At 42.4% G+C, this 24,462-nt stretch overlaps 3 protein-coding genes across 4 annotated transcripts; 1 reads left to right on the forward strand and 2 right to left on the reverse strand.

Annotated features, from left to right (window-relative positions):
• Nucleotides 1–1,756: 1,756 nt before the first annotated feature.
• rps29 (ribosomal protein S29) lies at nucleotides 1,757–3,014 on the reverse strand. The gene is made up of 3 exons (XM_062411962.1): nucleotides 2,857–3,014; nucleotides 2,246–2,345; nucleotides 1,757–1,873 (listed from the first exon to the last, which is right to left on the reverse strand). The coding sequence occupies exons 1-3, from the start codon at nucleotides 2,916–2,918 to the stop codon at nucleotides 1,865–1,867; spliced, it is 171 nt and encodes a 56-aa protein (XP_062267946.1). The 5' UTR covers nucleotides 2,919–3,014; the 3' UTR covers nucleotides 1,757–1,864.
• Nucleotides 3,015–5,249: 2,235 nt separating this feature from the next.
• On the forward strand, nucleotides 5,250–9,870 carry mgat2 (alpha-1,6-mannosyl-glycoprotein 2-beta-N-acetylglucosaminyltransferase). 2 transcript variants are annotated; one of them, XM_062411769.1, is made up of 3 exons: nucleotides 5,250–5,427; nucleotides 6,883–6,980; nucleotides 8,056–9,870. In XM_062411769.1, exon 3 carries the CDS (start codon nucleotides 8,300–8,302, stop codon nucleotides 9,707–9,709), a length of 1,410 nt encoding a protein of 469 aa, XP_062267753.1. In that variant the 5' UTR covers nucleotides 5,250–5,427; nucleotides 6,883–6,980; nucleotides 8,056–8,299; the 3' UTR covers nucleotides 9,710–9,870. The 2 variants fall into 2 exon arrangements, with proteins under 2 accessions (XP_062267753.1, XP_062267752.1); XM_062411768.1 differs by lacking the exon at nucleotides 6,883–6,980.
• Nucleotides 9,871–14,430: 4,560 nt separating this feature from the next.
• On the reverse strand, nucleotides 14,431–21,790 carry wdr20b (WD repeat domain 20b). Its single transcript, XM_062411401.1, has 4 exons — nucleotides 21,520–21,790; nucleotides 18,064–18,246; nucleotides 16,453–17,910; nucleotides 14,431–16,170 (listed from the first exon to the last, which is right to left on the reverse strand). Exons 1-4 carry the CDS (start codon nucleotides 21,766–21,768, stop codon nucleotides 16,114–16,116), a joined length of 1,947 nt encoding a protein of 648 aa, XP_062267385.1. The 5' UTR covers nucleotides 21,769–21,790; the 3' UTR covers nucleotides 14,431–16,113.
• Between the last annotated feature and the right edge of the window lie 2,672 nt (nucleotides 21,791–24,462).

Below are 24,462 nucleotides of genomic sequence, written 5' to 3' on the forward strand. Positions count from 1 at the left end.
ATAACTTGCTGGATTTAAAATGAAAAGTACATCCTCCTCTGCCTGTCATATGTATCAGTTTCCTGTTGTTTCATCATACATGTCATTTCCTCCACACTTGTTATTTTTGGATACACTCTGTGCATCATCATAAAAGCCACTGCCTCTGTAATTCCTTTCTTTTACTTCCAATTTGTCATTTCCATACAATGTACTTATGGTTTCTTTGTGTGGCCTTTGTTGATTTAGATATAACATGATCTAAACGTAAGAATCAAAATAAATGTGTCCAATTATTTTTAAAAGGAAAATCCTATTAACAGCTTATATAGATGACATGAGTCAAATATTTTCATTTTCAGAGGTCATCTCCATCAACCTGTGAATTCATTTCTTAACTGTTCACCATGTGGCCAACAAGCCTTTTAATTAAACTACCATAAACATTTCATGACAGTGGATAACAGGAAATAGGTAGCTGCATATGATGAGTGCAGTAATGCCATTTTTAAGTGCTGTTGTGCAACCCTTTCCATTGTCACCAGCCCTGAATCATGAACGTGAAGTCATGCTGCCATCTAGTGCTTCAACCTTCTGTTCTTGCGCCAGAGGAAAAATAAGTTGACTTCAGTAAATCCTCAACCATGTCTATATATGGATCAACTGCAGAATCCCACCTGCCATGCTGCTTCTGCTGAGCTGATTCATTATTTAAAGTTTGGTAAACCAAGTCACTGGCACGATGCAATTAGCCACACTACAGGGGACCTCTGATTTCATTAATTTTGAAAGAGACCAATATCTCAGCGTGTCGCCAATTTCTGGGACGTAAAGGGGGCCATGTTGTTTCATGTGGATCCACGCTGATTTTGATGTTAATCTCTTTATCTGATAAAAGTTAATCAGTTGTTCTTTCGTGCAGTGCAGTTTATTATGATGCAGTCTCCGTGAACAGTAACACAACTTCATTTCTTGTACAGCGTCAAAGCAGACATGTCTTTAAGAATCGTGTATGAAATTTGAGTAGTTGATCACAAATTTGAGATTGACGTTTATATATTGGTATGGATTGGAAGAAACTATCCTTCCCTTATTTTTTCTTCTGTGTGCAATACCCCTTCTGTATTGTCTCTTACTTGAGTGCCTACAGAGAATCTCAACAGTGTTCAGACCTTAAATAGTGTCGCTGCTGAGTAATAGACACAAGCAAACCTTTTAAGATGTGATGCTACAGGCTTACCAAAACGCCCCTTCCTTAGAGTAAAGCGTTGTGGCAACAAACCCGACGCTGCTGTCATTACTATTTATATGCGTCAAGACCAATCGCAGCATCTAAAGCAACACCATTAACAAATAGCTTAGTAGCAAATGTGGTCCAGGCAGGTAGGTAGAAATGGAACCATAGACTAACTATTGAAGCAGCACCAATGTTATGACTTTCATGTACAGTGTCTCTTCTAACTTATTTCTATGCTCTAAACCTTATTAAAAAATAGACCCATCAAAGTGTGACCAGCCTCACCGCCAAATTTAACTAAAATAAAGTAACGTAGAACTTCTCAAATTGTTGTTCACAGCAGACTCATAGCATCCTTTAGGAATTTTAAGTCTTAGATGTGTAGATCTATATCAGCGATTTAGATTTCAGTGTTTTAGATAAGTCACTACATTTATACAGTGACACTTAACTTTCTACTCAGTTCCCATCTTTCCTGCATGTCACCAACCAGTACCCCCGTATCTGAACGATGCATATACAACACACGAAACCATTAAGCTTTGGACAAAAAAACACATTTATTTGCAGTGCTGAATTATCCGCATCATCTCGGCCGGTGCTCCAGAGATCCGGTGACCCATCTGAGGACGCGTCGGCACAAGCGATCTAGTCCATCTGCGTGAACAGAAGAAATCAAGGCATCAATAATAACAAATACAGACGATGTTCATAGTAATTCATAGGATCAGACAATCTACTTAAGACTGATGACCCACTCAACTCTTAACTAGGAGGCTGGGTTCTTGCAAATGTACAAAGTTCTCAAGAGCATTTCCAACACTAAATAAATTGTACTATTCAAAAGTTTGCATGCAAAGATTTTCCAAATCAACATTACACTTGAACTCGGGGTGTCACTGTTGACAGTGAGTCTCTACGACTTCCTCAAAGCTTGGCGGCAGCCTTCACCAACACCAATGATGCCAGATGCTGTCAAATGTAACTCGGACACAGATCACACGTTTTTAAATGGTCGATAGTTGTTACCTTGACGAAGCCGATGTCTTTCGCGTACTGCCTGAAGCACTGGCGGCACATGTTCAGCCCGTATTTACGGATGAGACCGTGTCTGTTCGAGCAAACCCGGCTGGAAGAGAAAGGGAAACAAGGGATCGGTTATTTATTCACATTTACACTTGAGTTAGGACTTCAGCTTCCATTCATCCAGCTACACAGAGGGATGTGGACAACAGGTCGACACCGGGTAGCATCGCTGTGCTCCAGTCCGATCATCACGGCTAACGTCAGCCTAGCTTAGCTCAACACAGAATTTGGAGCTTAAGAAGTTAAGCAGCGCGGTGTGAGGAGACAGGATGCACATTGAACACCTGCGTCTCATGGTTTTGACAACGCACACCGGCTTTCAACGGGGGAAGCTTCATTTCGAACTACAATGCGCGGCGGCCTCCACACCACTGTAGCACCGCTAAGCTAACTCGGCGCTAGCGTAGCCTCCGCCGCCATGTTGGCTGTGTATCCGCTCCCATGCGGTGGGAGTCCGGGGCTAAATTACCAAGTACCGGAGTCAACAAACACATTCAACTCATTCAATTCCTGTTCATATGAGGATGTTTAACCGATTTACGCTCAGAACTGACCAGGAACGGGATCCCTGACCGAACTTTCTGGGGTGACTCCAGTACAGCTGCTGGTGGCCCATCTTGTCTCTTTCGCTCGGATTTCGGAAAGGAAGAATGAAGGCCGCGCATGCGCAAATGAAGCGTCCACGCGAGCTGTTTCCGGCTGTGGAGACTGAGTATGCCGCCCTCTGCTGGTGGAGAGGACGGGGACAGCCTGTAAGGGGCGCTACATACCTCTGTAAACACACAGTCATTGACATTGATGGTCAGTGATGAGAGGAGGATTTTAGTTCATCCAGGAATTAAACTGTAGCTGCTGCTGTCATATGCGGGTTAAACTGGTTATTTGTATGACTGTGAGAGAAGATTAGAAGTAGTTAATTAACATTTATCTATAATAATAGATTCACAACTCACTTTTAAACCAAGTTAAAGGGATAGTTTTACCCCAAAATGAAAAGGAACTCATTATCTACAACTAGGCAGATGGAGGGGTGGGTGAAGTGTTTGAGTCTACAAAATACTTTTGGAGCTTCAGGGGTAAACAGCGTTGCAGCCAAATCCAATACAATTGAAGTTAACGGTGACCCATTCTTCAAACGTAAAATGCCACCATAGCTCATGTGGTGTCATCCAAGAGTTCAAAACCCTGACAGTCATATTTGACTCAAAACGCATCATTTACACCATGTTTGTGGCCTAAATGTCCTCTGATATCCTCTGGAGCCACGATCCTGCGTAGCTCTCAAAGGACATTTAGGTTACATACATGATGTAAATGAGGCGGTTTGAATTTGAATACTTCATTGTATTGGATTTGTCTGTTCCCGTTTTAACAACAACCTGCCCGGTACTTCAGATGAAAATTAGTCTAAGAGACTAACTCTGGAACATTTATATGAACCATGAATTAATCAACACTGTCCCTTTTAAATAAAAAAACAACAACAACTAAAAACTAAAACATTCTAGTTTCATGAAAGACGATGGATAAATTAACTAATTTACATTGGTTTTTTGAAAGAGTTCTTCTATTACAAATTCACCTAAACAAACTTGACGAGTATCAGAAGTAGCACATTGGGAGAGAACAAGGCAACACCTGGAACAACTCCATCAACAGTGAATAATAGAACCACCCCCAGGTCACTGTGACAGCACCCGTGGAGATTTAAATAGTATGTAATTTCTCATTCACAGCCGTGAACCCAATAAGATTTAAATGTTAAATATAACTAGAAATATTCCACCATTTAAAATACTGTTTTTCAGATTACTACAACTACACCCACTACTACTAAAGAACAGCACAGCACACAACATAAAAGACAGTATACATCAAACATTCATCAAAGCTTTGTGATAAAATATTAAAAGAAAGAGATTCAGAACTTAGTGAACGCCCAGGCTCATAAGGGACTGAAAATATATATTAAATACAGAAAGAAATCTAGAATATACATTTAGGAGTACAATCATCACACTTTACCACAAATCCACAGGGATTAAAACACATCCACCCAACTCTTCCAGTAGTTAAAAAAGTGTCCTTTGTATCACATGTTGTCTCTGTTATGGCCCTTATGACCAACACATACATTTGTACATAAAGTTCCCCAACAAAGCATGAAAGGTGGAGACATTTCTAGTCAGAGAGATTTGACTTGGATTTGAGCTGTTGTATGATGAGTTTTAAAGAGCTCTGGAACTCCCTGCCTGAGGATTTGAGGCTTGCAGATTTAGGGACATCTTTTATATCATTGTTTCATTGACTGATTGTATCTGTCTTGTCTAAACTGATCTTGTTTGAGTTTTGACATTTTTTTTTGAAAGTGCTGTAGACAAAGAGTTTATTATTATCATTAGCATTATTATTATTAAAAGTGGGATGTGTAGGAAATCCCCTTGTTGTGTGCATCAGGGCTTGCGCTTGGAAGCTGAAGCAAAATGCAAAGAACATTATTACATATCATTATAATTATTAGTGTATGCCACCTGAAGCCTAATTCATTATTAAACATTTATTTCGAACATGTTAATAAAAAAAGGGACTTATCCAAACAAGTGAAAGTGAAAAAAAGCATTATTTATAAACTGACGAGGGAAAAAAATCAAGGGCTTAGTGGTTTAATCAACCTATTCGAAAAGGAGTGAGAAGAAATCAAACTTAGTGAGAAGAAATCAAACTTATTTAAACTCATGAACAAATAATTATTTTATACTTAATCCAGTTTCCTATATACAGTAACTAAGTGATCTCTAAATGAGTCTTGACTCTGTTTCATGGCTGGTTTCTTATTTAGATATACACTAACCCTTGTTGTGTGTGTGTTTAGTGATCAGACAGGAAACACACGACGTGATGGAGGAAAATCCTGAATCATATTTGGGTGTCTCGGGTGCCCCCCCATGGACCGGTGCATTGTGGGACAGCGGCAGGAGAAGGCAGTGGTTCCGTATTTGGGGGTTTGGACAGCGGCTAGCTTCGAGTCGCGTTCCCCGTGCAGCCCGCCGGACGGAATGGAGGAGAGCGGGAGTCCAGCGTCGACGTTTCTCGGTGAAAAGACCTCGCGGCTTCTCCAGTTCTAGGTAAATATGGCGTTTCTGTGCCCGCAGCTGGGGTCTGGTTGTGTGGGGAGGAGGGGAGTTGTTGACGAGGCTCTCTGCGCGGTGGACGGAGGCTGCCAAGGCAAGAAGCTAACTCACAGCTAGCATGTCCGTGGATGCTCGTCGTGGGGTCTTTTTTTTAAAGCGATGGACCGACACGGCAGGTTCTCCGGCTTCGTGTCGGTGACTTGGTGACGGTAGCGGGCTGTCACGTTCAAATGGACGGAGGCTGTGTCCGTGATGTGTGTGTCGGTACTGACAGCGGCACATCCAGGACAGTAGAAGTCAGCGCTGCGGGGGCTTCGAGTGAAACATGACAGATCATGTAAACGAGCAGAGGAAACACGAATGATGCGGACAGAGATAGAATAAAACCCCTGGGATGATGGTCACATTAAATGGAGTGAGACGACAGAAGACATCCCTGCTGCATGATGCACGTTCCAATTGATCCATCGAGCTTTAAATATACAAGCTGTAAAGGTCTGATTAGGCAGATCTGTAATCTAATCTTCAATTCTCCAATATATATATATTTATATAGTCTAAATCAAGTATTTCTATGTTAAAGAGCTTGTAGCATTCGATTGGCTTTGAGTTAAATAACAGCCATCGGGAAGGTTTTTATTGGGGCTGAACCATTAATTCAAAAATGGCATCAGGATATCAAGTCGATATCGATAATTATCATGATAAAATGAGATAATCTACTATTAGTCCCTCAATGGGGAAATGTGCAGTCATACAGCAGCAAGAGCCATACATAGGCATCAGTAAGTAATACTACGTAACTTAAGTGTGAAGGTAATGATACTGAAGTTTAAAGAAACAAAAAGAATATGAATGGAATAGAAACGAATATACAGAAAGTAAAAAACAGAAAAAAAAATGTCAGTGATAGTAATTCTCACATTATTGTTTTGTTGAGTTTAAAGTGGGGCTGGGCAATGAAGCAATATCCCAAATGATCAGCAATAGTTTTCATTGATGGCAATGTAACATAGGTTCACTATATATCGAGCGAATGCTCATACATAGGAGTATAATACACATCGTTAATCAAACTCTAACTTGTTAAGTGTTTAGCTACTTATCAAGTGTTTGTCATTCTCTGCTAACAATTGCTGTTTACTCTTAAAATAAATAATAATGGGATAGTTATTGGATATCCACCACGAGCCCTAGTTTAAGATGGATTTTCGCTCCTGTGTGAAGGTTGTGGTTTTAAACTCTTCCTAATGGGAAGAAAATTACAAACTTGATCAACAGCCAAATATAAAACATGGGAGTTTTGTGTTCTATCTCCTCACTGTGCTTGCATGATGCACAAGCAATAAACTGATATCTCTTAAACCTCAATGCAATTGATGAAAATAATACTGCGGTACTTATTGATATTTTGTGGCCCAGCCCCAGTATTTATTCATGATATCACAGTCTCTTTAGTGTGTAACGCCGGTACCAGGCAGTGTTGGATCCACACTCAGAGCAGTCAGCTGAGGAGGGTGCCGGCAGAGAGGAGGCCGATGAACACGGTCAGTGAGGAGACCACTAACTTAATAACAAATGAGATGTGGAGGCTTGTTCAGCTGATCTGAGCAGAAAGGACGAATCAATATTTACACAGCAGTTAACAGAGATTTACGCCCAAGGAAATAAGCATGTATTGAGCTACTATCAACATTGACAATAAGAATAAAGAGTGAGAGTATTGTGACGGGGGGGGGGCTTAGCAGTAAGTGAAAGTCCAGCGTAATGCTGGCGTTGAATAATTTATCGTGTTTTACGATTGGATTTTCATGCAAAATGAAGTTAGAACTATTTTAGCTTATGCACTTACAGCAAGGATGGACAATTATACTTGGTTTATTTTTAATGAAATTATATAAACCTCTATATATTGTACACATGTTGTCATGATACAAAATATCAGTTTTTCAATATTATGACTCAAAGAAAATAAAATAAAAAATATTTATTGTTGCACAATGTTGTACATCAAATGATACTATTTGCATGCATGAAATGAAAATAACCGTAGCTTAATGGCCAATAAATTCCCTGACATCTCATGGTTTTCCTCTCTGCATTAAGTTAGTGTTTCAGTGATCATGGTATTGGGTCGGCCATTGACTTAGTCGGGGGTGTAAATTCAATATTATTATTATTCACCGATTATCTGTTGAAAAAAAATGCAACACCCTTTTCCGCCATGAAATGTTCGGACTCATTTAATATATAATACATCTTTGACACCAAAATAAGAGAGTATATGCAGTTTTTTAAATATATATGGATTAATCACTGAAAAAGGTAGTTGACTTTTCTATTGTTAGAAGACGATTCTGCCTGTCTTTTCTTTTCTATTCTTCCGGTTCATTGGTTATGGAGAATAAAACGAGAAAGACGCTCCTCCATGTGTAGCGTTTCCATCACTGCCGATTGAAATCCTGTGTCTACTTCTGAGTCATTTGACCCGGGTTTAATATATTTGTTAATATATTCAGAATGTTTTTTATTTTACATGTTGTAAATGTTACATGTTATAATATGATGTGTAATTAGAAAACAATGCTAAAGATTTAAACCCTTACTTTATTTTTCATCCAGGTGGTTCATGCACACTGCAACCCTGCTGCCTCCCAGCACCGGTCATGCCTTATGAAAGATTCATTCACCACCAATGACATTCCAGTGGGAAATCCATGTTTACAGCAACTGTTCATTTTGCCAACAATTAGCCTCCTCTCAGCTTCTGTTTAATCAAGCCTGATCACCGTGCACAGCACCAACACCTCCACCGCAACCCTCCACAATCAAGTTCTCTCCCTTCGCAAGAGGCTGAGCCCCTATCATGAGATTCCGAATCTACAAGAAGAAGGTGGTGATACTGACTCTGGTGGTTGTCGTCTGTGGCCTAGCTTTCTGGAGCAGTGGAAGGCAGAAAAAGAACGACGATGCATCAGTCCCCAAAGAGGTGGAGACGGCGAAGAAAGGCAGCAGCATTAGCAGCAGCAGCAGCAGCAGCATCAAAAACAATATCCAGGTGCAAGTCACGCCCGCAGTGAGCCGGGCACCTGCTCCACCTCCTATTGTACAAGTAAATGACACACATCTGGAAAAAGTAAAGGAAAAAGAGAAGGTCCCCAAGCCAGAGGTAGATAACACCACTTTAGTCTACCGTGGCATCGTCTTCCAGCTAAACTTTGACCAGACAATAAGAAATGAGGAGAAGTTTAAGACCTCGCGACAAAAAGACAGTCTTGTTGTGGTGGTTCAGGTCCACAATCGACCAGACTACCTTAAGCTTTTAGTGGACAGTTTGCGGAAAGCTAGAGGTGTGGACAGCATACTGCTGATATTCAGCCATGACTTCTGGTCCCCGGAGATAAATAAAGTGGTGGCTTCTGTCGACTTCTGTCAAGTCCTTCAGATTTTCTTCCCCTTCAGCATCCAGCTGTACCCACAGGAGTTCCCAGGACATGACCCCAAGGACTGTCCCAGAGACATTTCCAAAGACGACGCCTTAAGCCTGGGATGCATCAACGCAGAGTACCCCGACTCATTCGGTCACTACCGCGAAGCCAAGTTCTCCCAGACCAAGCACCACTGGTGGTGGAAGCTGCACTTTGTATGGGACAGGGTCCGGGTCCTCAAGGACCACAAGGGTCTGGTCTTGCTGATCGAAGAGGACCACTACGTGTCTCCGGACTTTATCCACCTCTTGAAGCTGATGTCCGCTCTCAAGCGGGAGCAGTGCACAGACTGTGACATCCTCACACTTGGAAGCTACAGCCACATTGGCTACTCCAGCAAAGCAAACAAGGTGGAGGTGAAGGCGTGGAAGTCCACTGAGCACAACATGGGGATGGCCCTGTGCAGAGAGACCTACCAGAAGCTCATCAAGTGCACCGACACGTTCTGCACATACGACGACTACAACTGGGACTGGTCCTTGCAGCACTTGACTGTGTCCTGCCTGCCCTCTTACTGGAAGGTCATGGTGAGCGAGGCGCCACGGATTTTCCACGCCGGCGACTGCGGCATGCATCACAAGAAGGCTTCGTGCATGCCCCTCAGCCAGAAAACCAAGATAGAAAACATCCTACAGAGCAGCGCGAACCAGCTGTTCCCAAAGAGCCTCCTGATCGCTAAGAGACTGCCATCCAACGGGGTCGGGGGGGTGGCCCCACACGTGAAAAACGGTGGCTGGGGAGATATCAGGGACCATGAACTCTGCAAGAGTTACGTTCGATTACAGTGACCTTAATTGCTACTAATTATATATTATTGTCTCTTTTGCATCCTCTACAAAGAAAAAAGCCTTTTAAAGTAAATCTTTATGGAATATTCTTCATATTGCCTGTTTTGCTGGACTGTTCTAAATAAAGACGAATGTTGGATTTTTGGCTTCTTGAACAGAAATATGACTTTACAGTGAATTATTTATGTGATTCTGGGAAAATCCACTTTGGTTTACAAATTGTAATCGACAAATATATATTAAAGAAGGCTTTCAGATTACAATATCAGTTACTTTTAGTTGACAACAATGTCGAACATGGTAAATCAGAACGAGCAGACAAGTGCTCATCAGGGCAGTCATACATTTGGGGGATTCTGTGGACTTAGCATTCCGACTGTGCGTGCATAATTCATTTGAAGTTATTCATATTGCCCAAATTTGCTGTGATCAAAAGAGATCCCCGGAGACACCTTGCCCCATTTAAATAATCTCCCACTTAGCCGATCTTTCAACAGGTTTCGCCATCACAAGGGTCTCATTACTCCTCTGACTGTAGTAGTACATAGCATTTATACACACCAGTGATACTTCAATGACACGGCAAACACAGGAGTAGTGTTGTAGGGAACATCATTATTGGTTTTATTTTATCGCACTGTCCATGCTAATGGGTCTTTGGTGCAGAGGTATTTATTTCACAGACCCTGGAGAGCTCCCAGGACACCAATACAACTTCATCTTTGCTGTTGTTGCCACTGCAGACACATTTTCATTTTAAGTGTTTGGACCGCAGCGCAGTATCTAAGCCTTCTGCTGAGGCCCGAGCTCAGTGGCTGCTCTGAAGATGCATTGATTCCCAATCTCCCCCCCGCTCCGCCCAACGTTTAACAATCGGTTCTGCGCAATGTTCACAGTCTGGAGCAACTGCAAAGTTATCGCTGACTGGCCTCTCCGTACACTACATATTAAATATCTCCTCTGGCACACTCTGCGGCAGGGCCTTTCTTAATGTAAGGCATACAGTATATCCCGAGCACTTAACTGAGCTGTTTCCACACAGAGCCTCACAATGACAGCCCAACAAAGCTCTGAATCTCTGCAGGGCAAGAAATCCCGTTTTATTCTCCATCTCGTGAACTTTTAATTCCTAATGCGGTGTGAGGATGCGATGCTGGGACCGCTCAAGCTGAGGTCATGTGACAAGTCAAATGGTGCAGCTGCTCTCTAGATGGAGGCTCAGTAATTGGGCCTGCACCTCGGGGGACACGGCCCAGAATGGAATTGAGAATAGGAGGAAGTGGCACAGCGCTCCCGGTTCTTGGTGACGAATGGTTAACTGATGCCGGAGCCCTTGAAACTGTAGCCTGCTGTTGCCAGTGAGACCACGTTCTTCTTAGATTGTTTGAGGGCAAGAACGAAAAGGGGAAAAAAACACAAAGACGTGTGTGTGAAATGTTTTACTGGGTCAGTTTCTGCGCTGTCCATTCATCAGTACACCTCAAGCTATAGAGCTCATTTGTGAGTGAGACAAGCAGAACATATTGAACACACGAGATAAATAAAGCAATCATTTCATTATAAGATATATTAACTATTTGAATTGTACAAAACTGTATAAAAGCACACGGTATCCTCTGTGATAATATCTACTTAATCATTGACTAGTGATACGCCACAGTTTTAATTATTTCTCTGAATTAATTATCTCCAGTAGTCGGGAACAAGCTACCGGATTTTTCATTAGGGGTAAGTTGAACCATGACTTGGCAGCGACTTTGGTAGATTAAAACTTTTCAGACCGTGAGTGGAGTTACAAACTTGGCTTGATTCCAGATTTTAAAACACACACACAAAGACGTTGGCTGCTTACACAATTATGTTCTAACTTGGACGTGACTTTAACTTCAAACATTACACAGGTCTATCGTAACAACAGCAGTGCGTCTAGTAGCTGATGAGAATGCAATTTGTGGGTGAAGACCAAAACTCGAGCTAAAAGTCGAAGGAATACCGGACCTGGTTGCAAAATCATGACTCCAATCACTGGTTGGTTTGCTTAGGAGGTATTAATGTAATAATTAGTGTCATACTCCAATAAATCAGTTTCTAGAGTGAATGGCCAGTTTGAAGTTGATTTAGCGCCTCCTGTAGGTTCCAGACGTCTGTGCACCTTTATGCCCTATATCAAATTATTTCAATTTTTTTAAGCACAAGAAGTTGAACAAGGAAATTAGACTAAAGTACAAGCTCCCCTAACACAAGTCATTTGTGTGTGTCTGATCTCACTATTAGTCTCACAATTTCATAATCTGACTAATGCCTACTCGTTCCTTCCACCGAAACGATCACTGACTTATGCTTAATTCCATGCACACATTTATTCTCCCTCCACTATCTTAAACGTGGTGTGCAACACATCGACTGCAGCTCATTCTCCAGGCTTTGGGCTGTTATAGCCATCATTCATCATCGTAGCAGACTTTTTGCTACATAAACATATCTCGGGGTCAATATGTGGAGGCATGCAGACGAGGGAATTGCATCGAGAAGATGATTAAAGCGGGGCCTCACACACGGGACGGGATTCTCTCTCTCTGCGTCTATTGAATTCCTGTCGAGTGGGACCCGTTAACCCCGAGGATGCCAGACTAATGCAGCCGTGACTGTGTACGGCATGGCAGTCATTCAAACGGCCACTGGGATGAGAGGGGGGTCGGCCGGGCCGGTAAAAACGATAGATGTGGTTAACAAAGTGCAGATTAGAGGAAACAAGACCAGAGCAGCAGGACTATAATCAGTATGATGGTGCTTTAGAAGACATCTCTCAAAACCCTGATCGAATACCAAGATGGCGCCACAGACGGCCGCCTTGGTGCACACTGGTTCTCGTTTTCCTAAACGCCTCCGGGACTCTGAGGCAGGCTGATTAGATTGTAGCCGACCCCTCCGACCCTGGACGGATTACACCGCAGGCCCCTCCCCTCTGGCAGGCGGCTGTGAGCCATCAGGACCACAACCATTTCCCCCCCAAATGCTGCTGACCTCATCAACGAGGCCCGGGACCCCACCACTCCTCTGCATTTAAACCCACGCCCCAGACTTTCCTTGGCCAAAAGGGGCCAGAATGTACATACTTCAAATTTGTAAACATCCGTCATTCTTATTGCACAATCTTTTTTCGATATACTATATTTGTATTCTGTTTTCCTTTTTTATATTCCAAGTTCCTTGTGTGGTTGGCAATGAAGCCCGATCGGACTCTGATCCTGATTGATGGCCACTCCACACTGATGCGAGTGGCCCAGGGGAGAGCAGAGAGTCAGTCGGAGCCTGTACAGTGTTGGAAGACACCCTGACAGGATGAGCCTCTCTCTCTCTCTCTCCGGCCTGCTGATCACACCTCCCACCCGTCACGCTGAGGCCGCAGGCTGCTAATGGCCGTGAGTGCTAGTGTTTCTTCCAAAAGTGACTCATAAATAATGGAGGAGCAGTTTTACTTCCCGCTTGGAGCATAAGGTATATAAGGAGCAGGATGAAGCGGTGGGAAAACATTTATAAAGGGGTAGGGTGGGGGGGCAGGATGTACATATAGACATATGCAGGTTTTCCCTGTTTGATCCAGTGAAAGCTGATCAAATGTAAGTTAAGTGCTTGCATTTGTCCAAGCAATACTGCCCCCATCTGGCCAACTGGAGCACTAACATGCAGGGATGCTAGAAGTCAGTCAGTTTTGGGTGCTGAGAGAAAGTTGATGGTATGACATCATGATATATGCAGAGCTGCAACAAAATCCACTTATATGTATTATTTGAAACAACATCTTGTAGCAGACTTCACACAACAATAGACAGTGAACTTGGCTTTAAGGCTATCAAAGAAACATCTAATCAATTATTACCACCATTTAAATCTTTTCACATCAATAATAATAATATAAAAATATAATTTATTATGGAAGGGGCATAAAACGGTCCGAAGCAATTCTTACTTAGTTGAGTGTCAAGTGAATAATAGATATTCGATTTTAACACTAATGAATATTCCTTCCATTACTTGTTATTGGCCTTGGTTGCATATTGAGTAAACCCAATTTATTTGCAATAGTTTAACAAATGAAAAGTGAATGTTGTATTCAGCTGTACATAGAATATAGTCTGCTTTAATAGCTTGTCACTGGTAAACCACTAGAAGTGTTGCCATTTTTTCCCCCCCTTAACCTTTGCACAAACTAAGCCTGTGTCTTTTTGTTTAATCTAATTCGGTGACTATGTTTACATGGACACCGTCAATGGTCTGAATAAGAACCTATGTAAAACAGCACTATCTGATTGCTTTGAAAAGGTCATACTCGGCAAAGGCAGTAATCAAATGAAGTCTTTCAATCTTAGTTGCATTATGTAGCCTTTGTCTTTAGCTCAGTAGAACAGCTTAATGGAATTGTCCCCAAATTTTGCGACAATGACGCATAATGACTTCATAATCAGACTACGTTTTAAAATATCAGCATCTCATGGTAATAGCATTTCAATGGTTATTCAGAATATGGTAAATAGTTTGAACATTGGTGTCTATTTAACGTAGTCATAATCTTATGTGTTGAATTTGACCTCCGTTCTCAATCGAAGGGAAACATGGAGGTATATTCACAGTGAAGTAGCACAACCAGTTTTACACTCAAACATGGGCTTCATGTGGTGATTACTGTATCATCACTCTGAAATAATAAACACAGTCAGAACTTTTAAGTCTGTCAAAGCGGTTTTAATAGGCGTCACATGGAGGAAAAGGCTCCTACTAGTTTTAAAATCCTCACTCTTCCTTTTGCGGGTGCTTGAAACAAACCACCCCCCCACACACCCCAAGCACTCATCTACCATCCGGTGCCGACATCAGTCAGTCGCTGTTCAACACAGTGTCAAAAAGAGCTTTGTTCACAAGTTCAGCATCAGTTCAGTTAATTATTACTCGACGACAGGAGTCACTGAGTTCAGTCCTGTCTGCAGAACATGGTTGTCAGTCTTATTCGTTAGTTCAAGTGAATTCACGCGCACGTCGATAGATGGGACTAGTGCTAACGGGCGAGCGTTAGTTTTTCCTGTGGTTTACCTGAGCTCAGAGTGATGGCTGAATTAGACCGCTGCGTCTGCGCCTACCTGCCTACGTCGTAAAAGGAATCTGCAGCGACAGGCTAGCTAGCATTCAGCACTACCTGTTAGATAAGATTTCATAGATCTCTTATACCAAACGTTTCATTAATAAAAAATACACCTGAATTCTCTTTATGTACAACAGAAAAGAAACATTTTCACCTGCATATTCAAGATTCTTTAATATTAGGTATAGATTTTCTGTATTAGAAATATCACTATTTTCTGAAATGAGGATCTTTCAACTAATGTCATGATGGTTTCACCCAAAAATCATTGAAGTACAATATTTACACATAATACAGGGCCCATTTAATCTGAAACAATATTAAAATAAATGTTCAATAGATACAAATGTTTTTTTTTAAATTCTATTTATATTTCAACCTTGTCAGGGGAGTCCTTACACACTCCAAAAATGTAAAGCCATTCTCCTCTAACTATTAAGTGCAAACAATTTTTTTTCCCATGTAAAAAACTAGGATTGCAGCATCCAGCGTTGAGACAGGAGGCGTCAACGCGCCGTTTCCTCAAGTGCTTCCAAAACTGTCCAAAAAATTATATCGCTCATCCTCCACTGTCATGATTTCAATAATGGGGGAAAAGAAAAAAAAGAATCTGTGCAAAATACACTTTTAAGTGTGATAACTCTGACTGAAATATTTCATTTCTAAGGGAAGTAAAAGAAAAAGTTTCTCTTGAGCAGGTGTTGAAAGGAATGTGACTGAGCGAGGGATCACCCAAGAGGTTAGAGAATGAAAGAGACTTGGCGTTGAGGATATGCTGCTGCTCTAAAAACTACCCCTCCTCACATTCCCTTCATCTGTGAATGCATGTGAAGAAACAGGTACGACCAAATTAAATGCCATCGGTAAGGTTGAGGCGTTACCAAGATACTGGCACAAAGGCTCGGTATGAGAGTTTGTTTTTTTTCGGATTAGATGTGACTAGAGATGACCGTGGATGTAACAGTGAGCCCCTTTCATGAACCTCCTGGATGATTTAGAGCTCGCCCTCCTACTTCCAATAACACCCTTTTCACCCCCGACACAATAGGAGGCCAAGTTTCTAACCCTTGATCGGTCAAAGTCGGATAATCTGATCACAAGCAGGAACACAAAAGAGGGCATCTGGGTAGTTTAGGGATGAGAATGAGGGTGACACTGGAGGTCATGTGGTGTGTGACAGTGTGTGAAGAAGCGCTGCAGGGGCCGTGGCCTTGGTCATCCCCGTCTCTGCTGCATGGAGCTGTCATTAGCAGCACCAGCACTGGGGCTATACTACTGTTCCACTGGGGGAGTTGGCTGGGTTGTTTTGAGATGATTGCAATCCCTGCGGAGAGACAGATAACACACAATGATAACAAACAACAGCGTAATGTGAATGTAAAACAAGCGGCAGAATTGTGAGGCCATGAGGTTTACTGTCGGAAGAGGATGTGCGCGCACCGCGATCTCAACAAAGCTGAGGGTTTTTTAGTGTGAATCTGAAATAACCGAGACCGAAACACAGTGGCATAAACTGCTTCTGCCTGCCGCGAGAAAACTTCCTGTACTAGAAGCAATGTGAGTTGAGGTGTCACATGACAGTATCCTCGAGAGGCCTGTCACTCACCACTTTCCCCGGCCTAGCCCATGTGCAAACGAAACCCTCCTGACAGGCTGTTACCAGACAGTCCTCAAGGAAGATTAACACAGTGAGTCTCTCGTGAGCGATCTTCTTGCACACCAGCGGCTCGAGCAGTGGCACCTCGTCCATGCGCGGGCACAGCGTCGTGCCCAGAGTCTTAGCCGCGTCGGCTTTTGCCGTCCGCGTCGAGCTGAGCTGGTTGAGCTTGTCGCTGCTCTTGCTGCTGATGTGACCCATGCTGTGGTTTCGTTTGTGGTCCTTCTCGTGGCGCTCCTTGCGCGAGTCGTGCAGCGACAGTGTTGCGAACTTGCTGACTCCGGTGGCGATGAAAGCACTGTCGATGATGCTGTTGCCCTTGGTGGATGTTGTGGTGGTGGTGCTGCTGTTGCTGCTGCCTGTGTGACTGTTGGGGGTGCTTCCCCCTGCCGGGTTGGAGGAGTGTGGCAAGCTATTGGACCGAGGCAGGGTGCTGGGGAGGGAGTTTGGTGTGTTACCACTGGAGCTGCTATTGCTCACATTGTCTTTACCATTGGTACCACTGGGATTAGTGGTGGTGATGGTGGTGGCTGTGGTGGTGGCGGTGGTGGGGGTGGATACAGTAGTAGTAGTAGTAGTAGTAGTAGTTTGTCCAGTGGCTGGAGGGCTTGTAGCACTCATAACATTAGTGTGAGTCCTTGTGCGAGACAAAGGAAGGTGAGGGAAGAGAATGTCCTCTGTAAGGTCCCACAGACACAGCTGAGTGTCCTGCCCCACTGAGCCAAACCTGTAGGTCACACTAACAGGCCTACTGTCTGTAGAGTTTCTCTTAGAAAGCCGAGAGTGAGCGCTGTTCGCTCTGTCCCTGCCTGCACCAAAGTGAATCTGCTCATGGAACTCCTCGTCACTACCGCTGAACTCAGCGGGGGGGTCACCGTCTTCCACGCTGGTGGTACAGTGGTCAAATGCCACCACACTCACCCACGACTTGTGACCGTGCCCCCGTGCGATCACTCTGCAGTCTGAAAACGACCACACCGTCACCAGGTCATCCTCCCCTCCCGCCACAATGTATTGTCCATCTGGGCTCCAGCACACACACAGTAAGCCACCGAAGTAGCTCTTCATCGTCCCGTGGAGCTCTGCGGCGTCAAAGCCAAATACCCGCAGGAAGCCGTCCTGGCTCGCACAAGCCAGAAACTTGCCATCTGGGGAGAAGGCAAACTCATTGAGCGCACCTTCACCCACTGTCCAGCGGAGTAACGGGTTACGAGCCGACTTGCTCTTGCAGGTATGCACAGCATAGTTTTCACCCTGCTTGAGGAGCTGGTAGTGAGGCGCCGTCGTGCCACAGGTGTTCTCCACGTTGTACAAGTACAAGCTGCCGCTGGAGTGAGCCACCAGGAACAGACTCTCTGAACCAGGAACCCATCTTACACATGTTACTCTCGACTTGTCTATAAGTCTCTGGGGGGAAGAGGGAGAAACGAACACAGAAAGAAAAAAGACAAACAGGTCAGCCAGTTATTCCATCACTGAAATAATAGTAGTTTGATTGGACTAATCACAACATAAGGTAACGTTGGTATTTTTTCTTTGCAAACGCTGACTAAAACCCACCTCCTCATTGAAGAGTTTGCTGGTTTCCTTCTTTATTGGGTCTATGAGCTGCACCTGACCAGCTGAGAAGCCCACCAGCAGGGAGACGCTCTCTGCTGTCGCTGTGAGTGGGTTGAAATCATGACACGTGGGCTGCGTTCCTTTATATATCCTCTTGTCAATGGGCTTACTAAGATCAGCAGCCTGGAATGATAACAAACGCAATCAGAATAGCACATTTTAAAATAATTTTTGATTTGCTGCAGTGGATAAAAACCAACAAAAGATTAACAAAGATACACCATAGGTTATGTAGATTGAAACTAATCCTGGTTGTGATTTACTCAACAAGGGACTGAGGTTAAATCTAGCTGATGTAGGGCCGGGCGATATGAAAAACTAAATCTGTCGATATCAGTATATATTGTGATATCAAATCAGCGCCCCTGCACTGAGGCTCATTACTCCTCGCAGCTCAACAAGTGACTCTGATCATCTCATGTTTTCTAATCACTCACATTTAGAACTGATCTCTTTAAAACCTGCTGGATTCATATTTATGTTCCTGTATAAACGTTGCCTTGCTTCTTCTGCAGTTTAAACACCTTGTTGTGTCATCATCTGCAGGAGGAACTTCAATTATGTCTGCAGTAGTGTTTGTATGTGTTTGTGTATATGTGTGTGTCTGCTCATCTGTCCCTCTTCACACACAAACTGATAATCACATATATTTAGTTATTAATCAATGGTGACGGTCATGACTCTGGAACGTTGTGGTCACTTTGACCATAATTTCCTGACAGTCACGTTATGTCTCATGTTGTGTAGCAGGTAACAACATGCTTGTCCTAAACTCTCATGAACTCAAGCAAATACTGCCTACGTAAAACTAATCGTGCTTGAAAGGTGTCAATTTTCCTGCAGTTCTTCAGGGTATATACCATATTTTATATATAGATAAATAAGACAATAACTTACTGTTTCGTCAACTCATATTGTCCTATATGATATAAACATAGATAAACTTGTACAGGTAACAACATGCGTGTCCTAAACTCTCATGAACTCAAGCAAAACGAGAATCAAAAGTGAATCAAACAAACAAAAAGTAAGCGTCAGTGCTGTTTGTGTCCTAGTAACTTCTGATCAGTGCTGGTGTTTTTTGTTAAAGTGTGAAGTGAGTGGAGGTCAGAGGGGGAGTGAGGAGGAAGTAGACTGCGACAGGAGACACAGACACAGGACGACCAGACCTATTAATGAGCTTCTGTCCTGATCCTGAAGCAGTACTGGTTGAAATTATTCAGCAGTGGAAACCCGCAGTAAAACAGTGAACATAGCAGAAAACATGAATCAATTATGTTGAGTTACTGCATCGATGCAGAGACGTCCACCTCTATGCGGGGGCCAAACATTAGCATGTGTGCTGCTGCTTCTGCATTGCATGTGTGCGTCAACCTAACGTGATGTGACTGCAACTCTATCCCGGCCACATGATTGGGTCGGCGCGTTGCTATTCTCTTTATCATTGGCTGTTTGTGTTGTCTGTCAAAACATGGACGGAATGAGTTGAAGAGACGTTGTATCGACCATGTCTTATATTGCTATCAAGGAAAAGTGATATCACGATAATTAACTTTATCGTTATATCGCCCGGTCCTAAGTTGATGTAAATTAAACATGACACTGTGAAGCTTTAAGAAATTAAAATGTGGTGTTTTAAGTTTGTCAAAGGAGTACAGCACGATATTATCCTTTAAGCATGTGCCATCAAATACAATATTTGAACAGTACTGTTAACCTGGAATATATGCAATGCAAAGTTGATTCTTGCTTTTTATTGCGGCAACTCTCTTGTGGTATATTTTCAGAACATTAAAGAAAAAGCTTGTGAGTGTTTTCAGAGCGAGACAGCTCTAAATAAAATAAGGAACTTGGACGGATTTCAAACGGGCGTGCATGAAATATGTTAATTCTGCTTAACAGCTATTAAAGCTTTTTTGTCGAAGAAAGATAATTCAGGAACAGCCAACTCATCAAATGACCTGAGGTATAATTCAAGACATCGATTTTTGTACTTTGAAATATCTCTAAGAAGCTGCACAGCACAGATAAATGTATGGAAATCCTCAAAGAGGGGGAAAGTTATTTGAAAACTTTTTTGTGCCATATTTCACTACATTTCCATTCCCCTCAGTAAGCAATTGAGTGGTTATTTCAGCATGTCCACACTTCAACCCCCTGGCAGAAGTGAATTTGTAAACTATTAAGCAGGTATTTCATTGTAACTCACTTTCTTTTTGGAAAGTTCGAGTTTCAAACCAGTGATTCTTAGGGGCAGCACACAACATTGGCAGTGCAGCCCCAAGCTCCTCTTATCCAAATATCAAAGTGTTTTTGAGTATGACATTGAAAACTATATTGCTCCTAGAGTTGCATGTGGGAAAGGGTGAATAATAAGAATAAGAATACAAATAATTGTAAAGTATAATGTCCAGGCAATTAATACTTCCTACGTAAAACTAATCGTGCTTGAAAGGTGTATACCATATTTTATATATAGATAAATAAGGCAATGACTTACTGTTTTGTCAACTCATATTGTCCTATATGATATTAACATAGATAAACTTGTACAACGACATTTAAATCACACCCTGTTACTCATCCACATTCAAAACAACACTGGACTAGCTTGTAAAATTATTTTAAAAGCAGATGTTTACTGAATTTGTACTGTATCAAATGATTTCCAACAACTGTCTCGGGCTCGTTTGACACCAGCTCTAGAAAGGGAGGAATGTCAAATCATTGCCAGTTGTTCTGATCGTTTCTACGATTGGACAAGATCGTATCTCACAGGATTCGGCCTTCGGGGATTGACCACAACATCATCACCGCTGTCAATGCGCTGCCACTGCAATGGCATCACCGCTGTGTCCAAGCCACAAAGTGGATCACACTGCATTACATTCATACCCCGACAGTAGACTGCACTCATTGTTACATCACAACTGTCTTCCAGTGTGAACTCTCGGTCCTGTGTGTGTGTAGGGGGGGGGGGGGACACTGAAGCTGTCACCGCTGCTGAGCACTGTTGACAACTTGTGCAGATGTGGACCATGCAAAGAAGGAGGGTAAACAAACGCATCATCTACGACATGACACGACGAACATTTTTCACCCGTCTCTCGGGTCACTCGTGTCACAGATTGTCACCCGCCGACAACTCCAAACAACCGGAGGGACCGTGAAGTGCACACGAGTCCCACCGAGTCAAAGACAACAACTGTGGCGATGTTAGCTAACGAAGCTAATTAGCTCCTAACTTAGCTAGGTCTGCTACATGGCCTTGCCTGCGCACTTCAATGACAGGAGCTCGGGGGGTTGACAGCGGCGGAGCGGCGCGTTTGGAGACCCCGAACGGGCCGGCTGCTCCCGGGCAGCGCGGGCTCCGTGGCCCCGGTGGAGGGTGTTTACCTTTCTCACGCCTTTGTAGATATAAAAGTAGAGTTCCCGGCCCACATTGAAACAGATCCTGTCGCCGTTGCCGGACTGGTCGTTCACGTTGACGAAGGAGACCTTGACGGGGTTGGAGCCCTGCGAGTTGAAAGGCACCCGGTTCGGCCGACTGTACTCGGAGTGTGTGAGGAGTTTGTAGACGCCTTCCCGAGTGGTGAACTGAGTTTTAATTTCGTTCATCTCCTTTCCTCCTCCCTCCGCCGCCATCTTGGAAACTTGCGTTCATCCTTGTCCGATCCCCGGATGTTAGCGACTGCGCATGTGTGAGAGCGCCGGAGCCTACCAGCCATGCGTACAGAGAAATAAAAAGTCAGAGTCAAAACTATTGATAGAGTTCAGTCCCTCGCGTATCTTATTATAGAAAGCATTGGTTTAAGAAAATTAAAAAAAAAAAGGGCTCGATCCGTGTGCGGAGTGTGCAGCTCTCGTGTCATGATGTCTGTAAAGAGGAGGACGGGAGGAGTCGGTGCATTTCCACCAGAGTGTTATGGAGGACCATACATGACATAAGTAAAAATAAATAAATAAATAAATGTATAAATAAATACATAAATAAATAAATGAATAAATAAAAATGGAAATAAATAAATAAATACAGAAATAAATAAATATGTTTATACCAAGAGAAATGTCAAAATAAATGTCTTAAATATATTTGCACATTTATTTATTCCCTGACACATTTCCTTTTCATTTGCAGTGTCCTTATGCTAATGAGAAAGGCGGGCCTAACCGCAGTCTCATGCAGGATTGGTCACAGGAGTGTAATGATCCAGCCCTACTACTTCTGCCTCTCAATGCTGGTGTCCAGTAGCTGTTTGCAGCGTTGAGCCAGTTCACACTTAAAATGAACTAGTTCAAGATCAGAGGGTTGGTTAAGGTTATTTTTTATTGGGATGATTTAGGTGTCAGTAGTCCTGACTGTGAGCGTCACGTCTCGTGTTGTACTGAGCACAAGGAGCGAGCCGAGAGGAGGAGGAAACAGAAACTCCAGCTCGGTACAAACCACCTGCAGCCTCTGCTCTGATCATGAAGCCGCTGATCTCTGAGCAGATGTGACCAGAGAAACTCTGTGTTTTCACTGTTTCCACTGTTCCACAGATTCACTAACTGGCTGTTTGACGATGAAGAGCTCAAGTCTCAGTCACTGCCCGTGTCTCTGAGCGAGTGTGTGACGGAGCGCAGGGGCTGTGTGTGTGTGTGTGTGTAGCTCAGTTGACCAATCCTGCTTGAGACTGAGGTTAGGCCCGCCTTTCTCATTAGCATAAGGACACTGAAATGTGGAAATAAATAAATGTGGAAATAAATAAAAGTTGGAATAAAAGTGGAAATAAATAAATAAATGTGGAAATAAGTTTAAGACATTGATTTATTTAATTCTGCATTTATTTCCACATTTATTTCCACATTTATTCCAACTTTTATTTTTCGATTTCAGTGTCCTTATGCTAATGAGAAAGGCGGGCCTAACCTCAGTCTCGAGCAGGATTGGTCAACTGAGCTACACACACACACAGCCCCTGCGCTCCGCCACACAATCCCCAAGAGAAAGTGGTGAAAATGTACTTTTAAGTTATTTTCTGTTATTTAATAATTTTTTTATTTAATTATAATTTAGTTATTTTTTTGTTTAATTTAATTAATTAGATTTATTTACATCCTGCACAAAATTCATTTCATTTTATTTATTGAATTTTATTGATTATTTATATTTTTCTATTTACATAGTGTAAGATATTTTGCAATTAATAGGTGGTTGATGTCCGGCCAAGTTTAGGGGTTCAGTATCTTGCATGCAGATGTGGAAGAGTGGGGATTGAACTGCCAACCTTCTTCATGCAAATGTGTCCCACACTGTGATTCTTGTAAGGAGTCAGAAGCCAAGGTTGGAAACTACTGGGTTAATTTCCAACAATAGGATTTTAAAGCATGTTAAATCATCATCAGTATCTAGAATCCAGAAATATATAAGTAACTTTTGAGTAAGGTTGTCAAATATATGTAGTAAAGTAGAAAAAAATGTTTTATTTTGTTTTTAATTAAATTAAAAGCACAAAATAACAAAATAAATATATAAAGGAAAATAAATGAAAAGTAAATTTTCACCACATTCAAATTTCTGCTTATTTTGGTAAGATTTTGAGCATGTTTAAGTCCTCAAAAGCCAATTAATTAGCCTGAAAAATAATAATAATAATCCTTACAATTTCAATTGTGCCCGTCAGTGCTCGGGCCCTAAAAAGAAAAGACAAGCAAATATTATGGATTTAATCCATTTAATTCACAACATATTATGGTGGAGAACTTAAATATTAATGAAAAACAAGAGTTATATGTGAATTTAAGCAGACAATTCACCCTAAATTAAAATGAATACATTTTAGATGACTATTATTTAAATTTTTATTATAATAGACTGTTAGGCCATTATTTATGTACCTTCAGTCTAAAGTTAAGCCCCCTAAAGACCAAAGCTAGTTCAATAATAGCTAATAAAATAATTAACAGGAGACATAATGTTGTAAAGAATTGTAATTGATCCTCAGAGGCCTTTGCTGTAATCAGATTACTGAAGAGTAGTCCTGAGATACAACCAATAAATGCACCATCCATCCTAAAATCCAGAAATATCCATTTGTTTATGAACACACAGCTGACACATGCACAGTCCCCAGTTTAATCTAGCAAACTATGTAAACTATGGGGAATGTGGCTCTCTGTGTCAGAGTATATCGCCTTGCAGTGATTGCGAAAGTTCTCCATGTTTCTCACACGGACAGTCAAGCTTCTAGCAGGGTTTGCTCTCGAACTGGAATTATTTGGATTACGTAATAGTTGTAGCAAGTGTCACACACTGCCATCCTCTGGTCAGATGAGGTCACCAACATCCACAGTGGACCA

This window comes from Platichthys flesus, chromosome 18 (genome assembly GCF_949316205.1).
Source record: "Platichthys flesus chromosome 18, fPlaFle2.1, whole genome shotgun sequence".
In the NCBI taxonomy this organism is placed as follows: domain Eukaryota; kingdom Metazoa; phylum Chordata; class Actinopteri; order Pleuronectiformes; family Pleuronectidae; genus Platichthys; species Platichthys flesus.

Excerpts from the sequence above, each read along its gene's own strand:
- rps29 (XM_062411962.1), bottom strand. The coding sequence starts at position 2,918 with ATGGGCCACCAGCAGCTGTACTGGAGTCACCCCAGAAAGTTCGGTCAG. Across the intron at positions 2,346-2,856 it reads GGTCAGGGATCCCGTTCCTG|CCGGGTTTGCTCGAACAGAC; the intron begins GTCAGTTCTGAG and ends TTTCTCTTCCAG.
- mgat2 (XM_062411769.1), top strand. The coding sequence starts at position 8,300 with ATGAGATTCCGAATCTACAAGAAGAAGGTGGTGATACTGACTCTGGTG.
- wdr20b (XM_062411401.1), bottom strand. The coding sequence starts at position 21,768 with ATGGCGGCGGAGGGAGGAGGAAAGGAGATGAACGAAATTAAAACTCAG. Across the intron at positions 18,247-21,519 it reads TCTACAAAGGCGTGAGAAAG|GCTGCTGATCTTAGTAAGCC; the intron begins GTAAACACCCTC and ends TTATCATTCCAG. Across the intron at positions 16,171-16,452 it reads GGGCTAGGCCGGGGAAAGTG|GGATTGCAATCATCTCAAAA; the intron begins GTGAGTGACAGG and ends GTCTCTCCGCAG.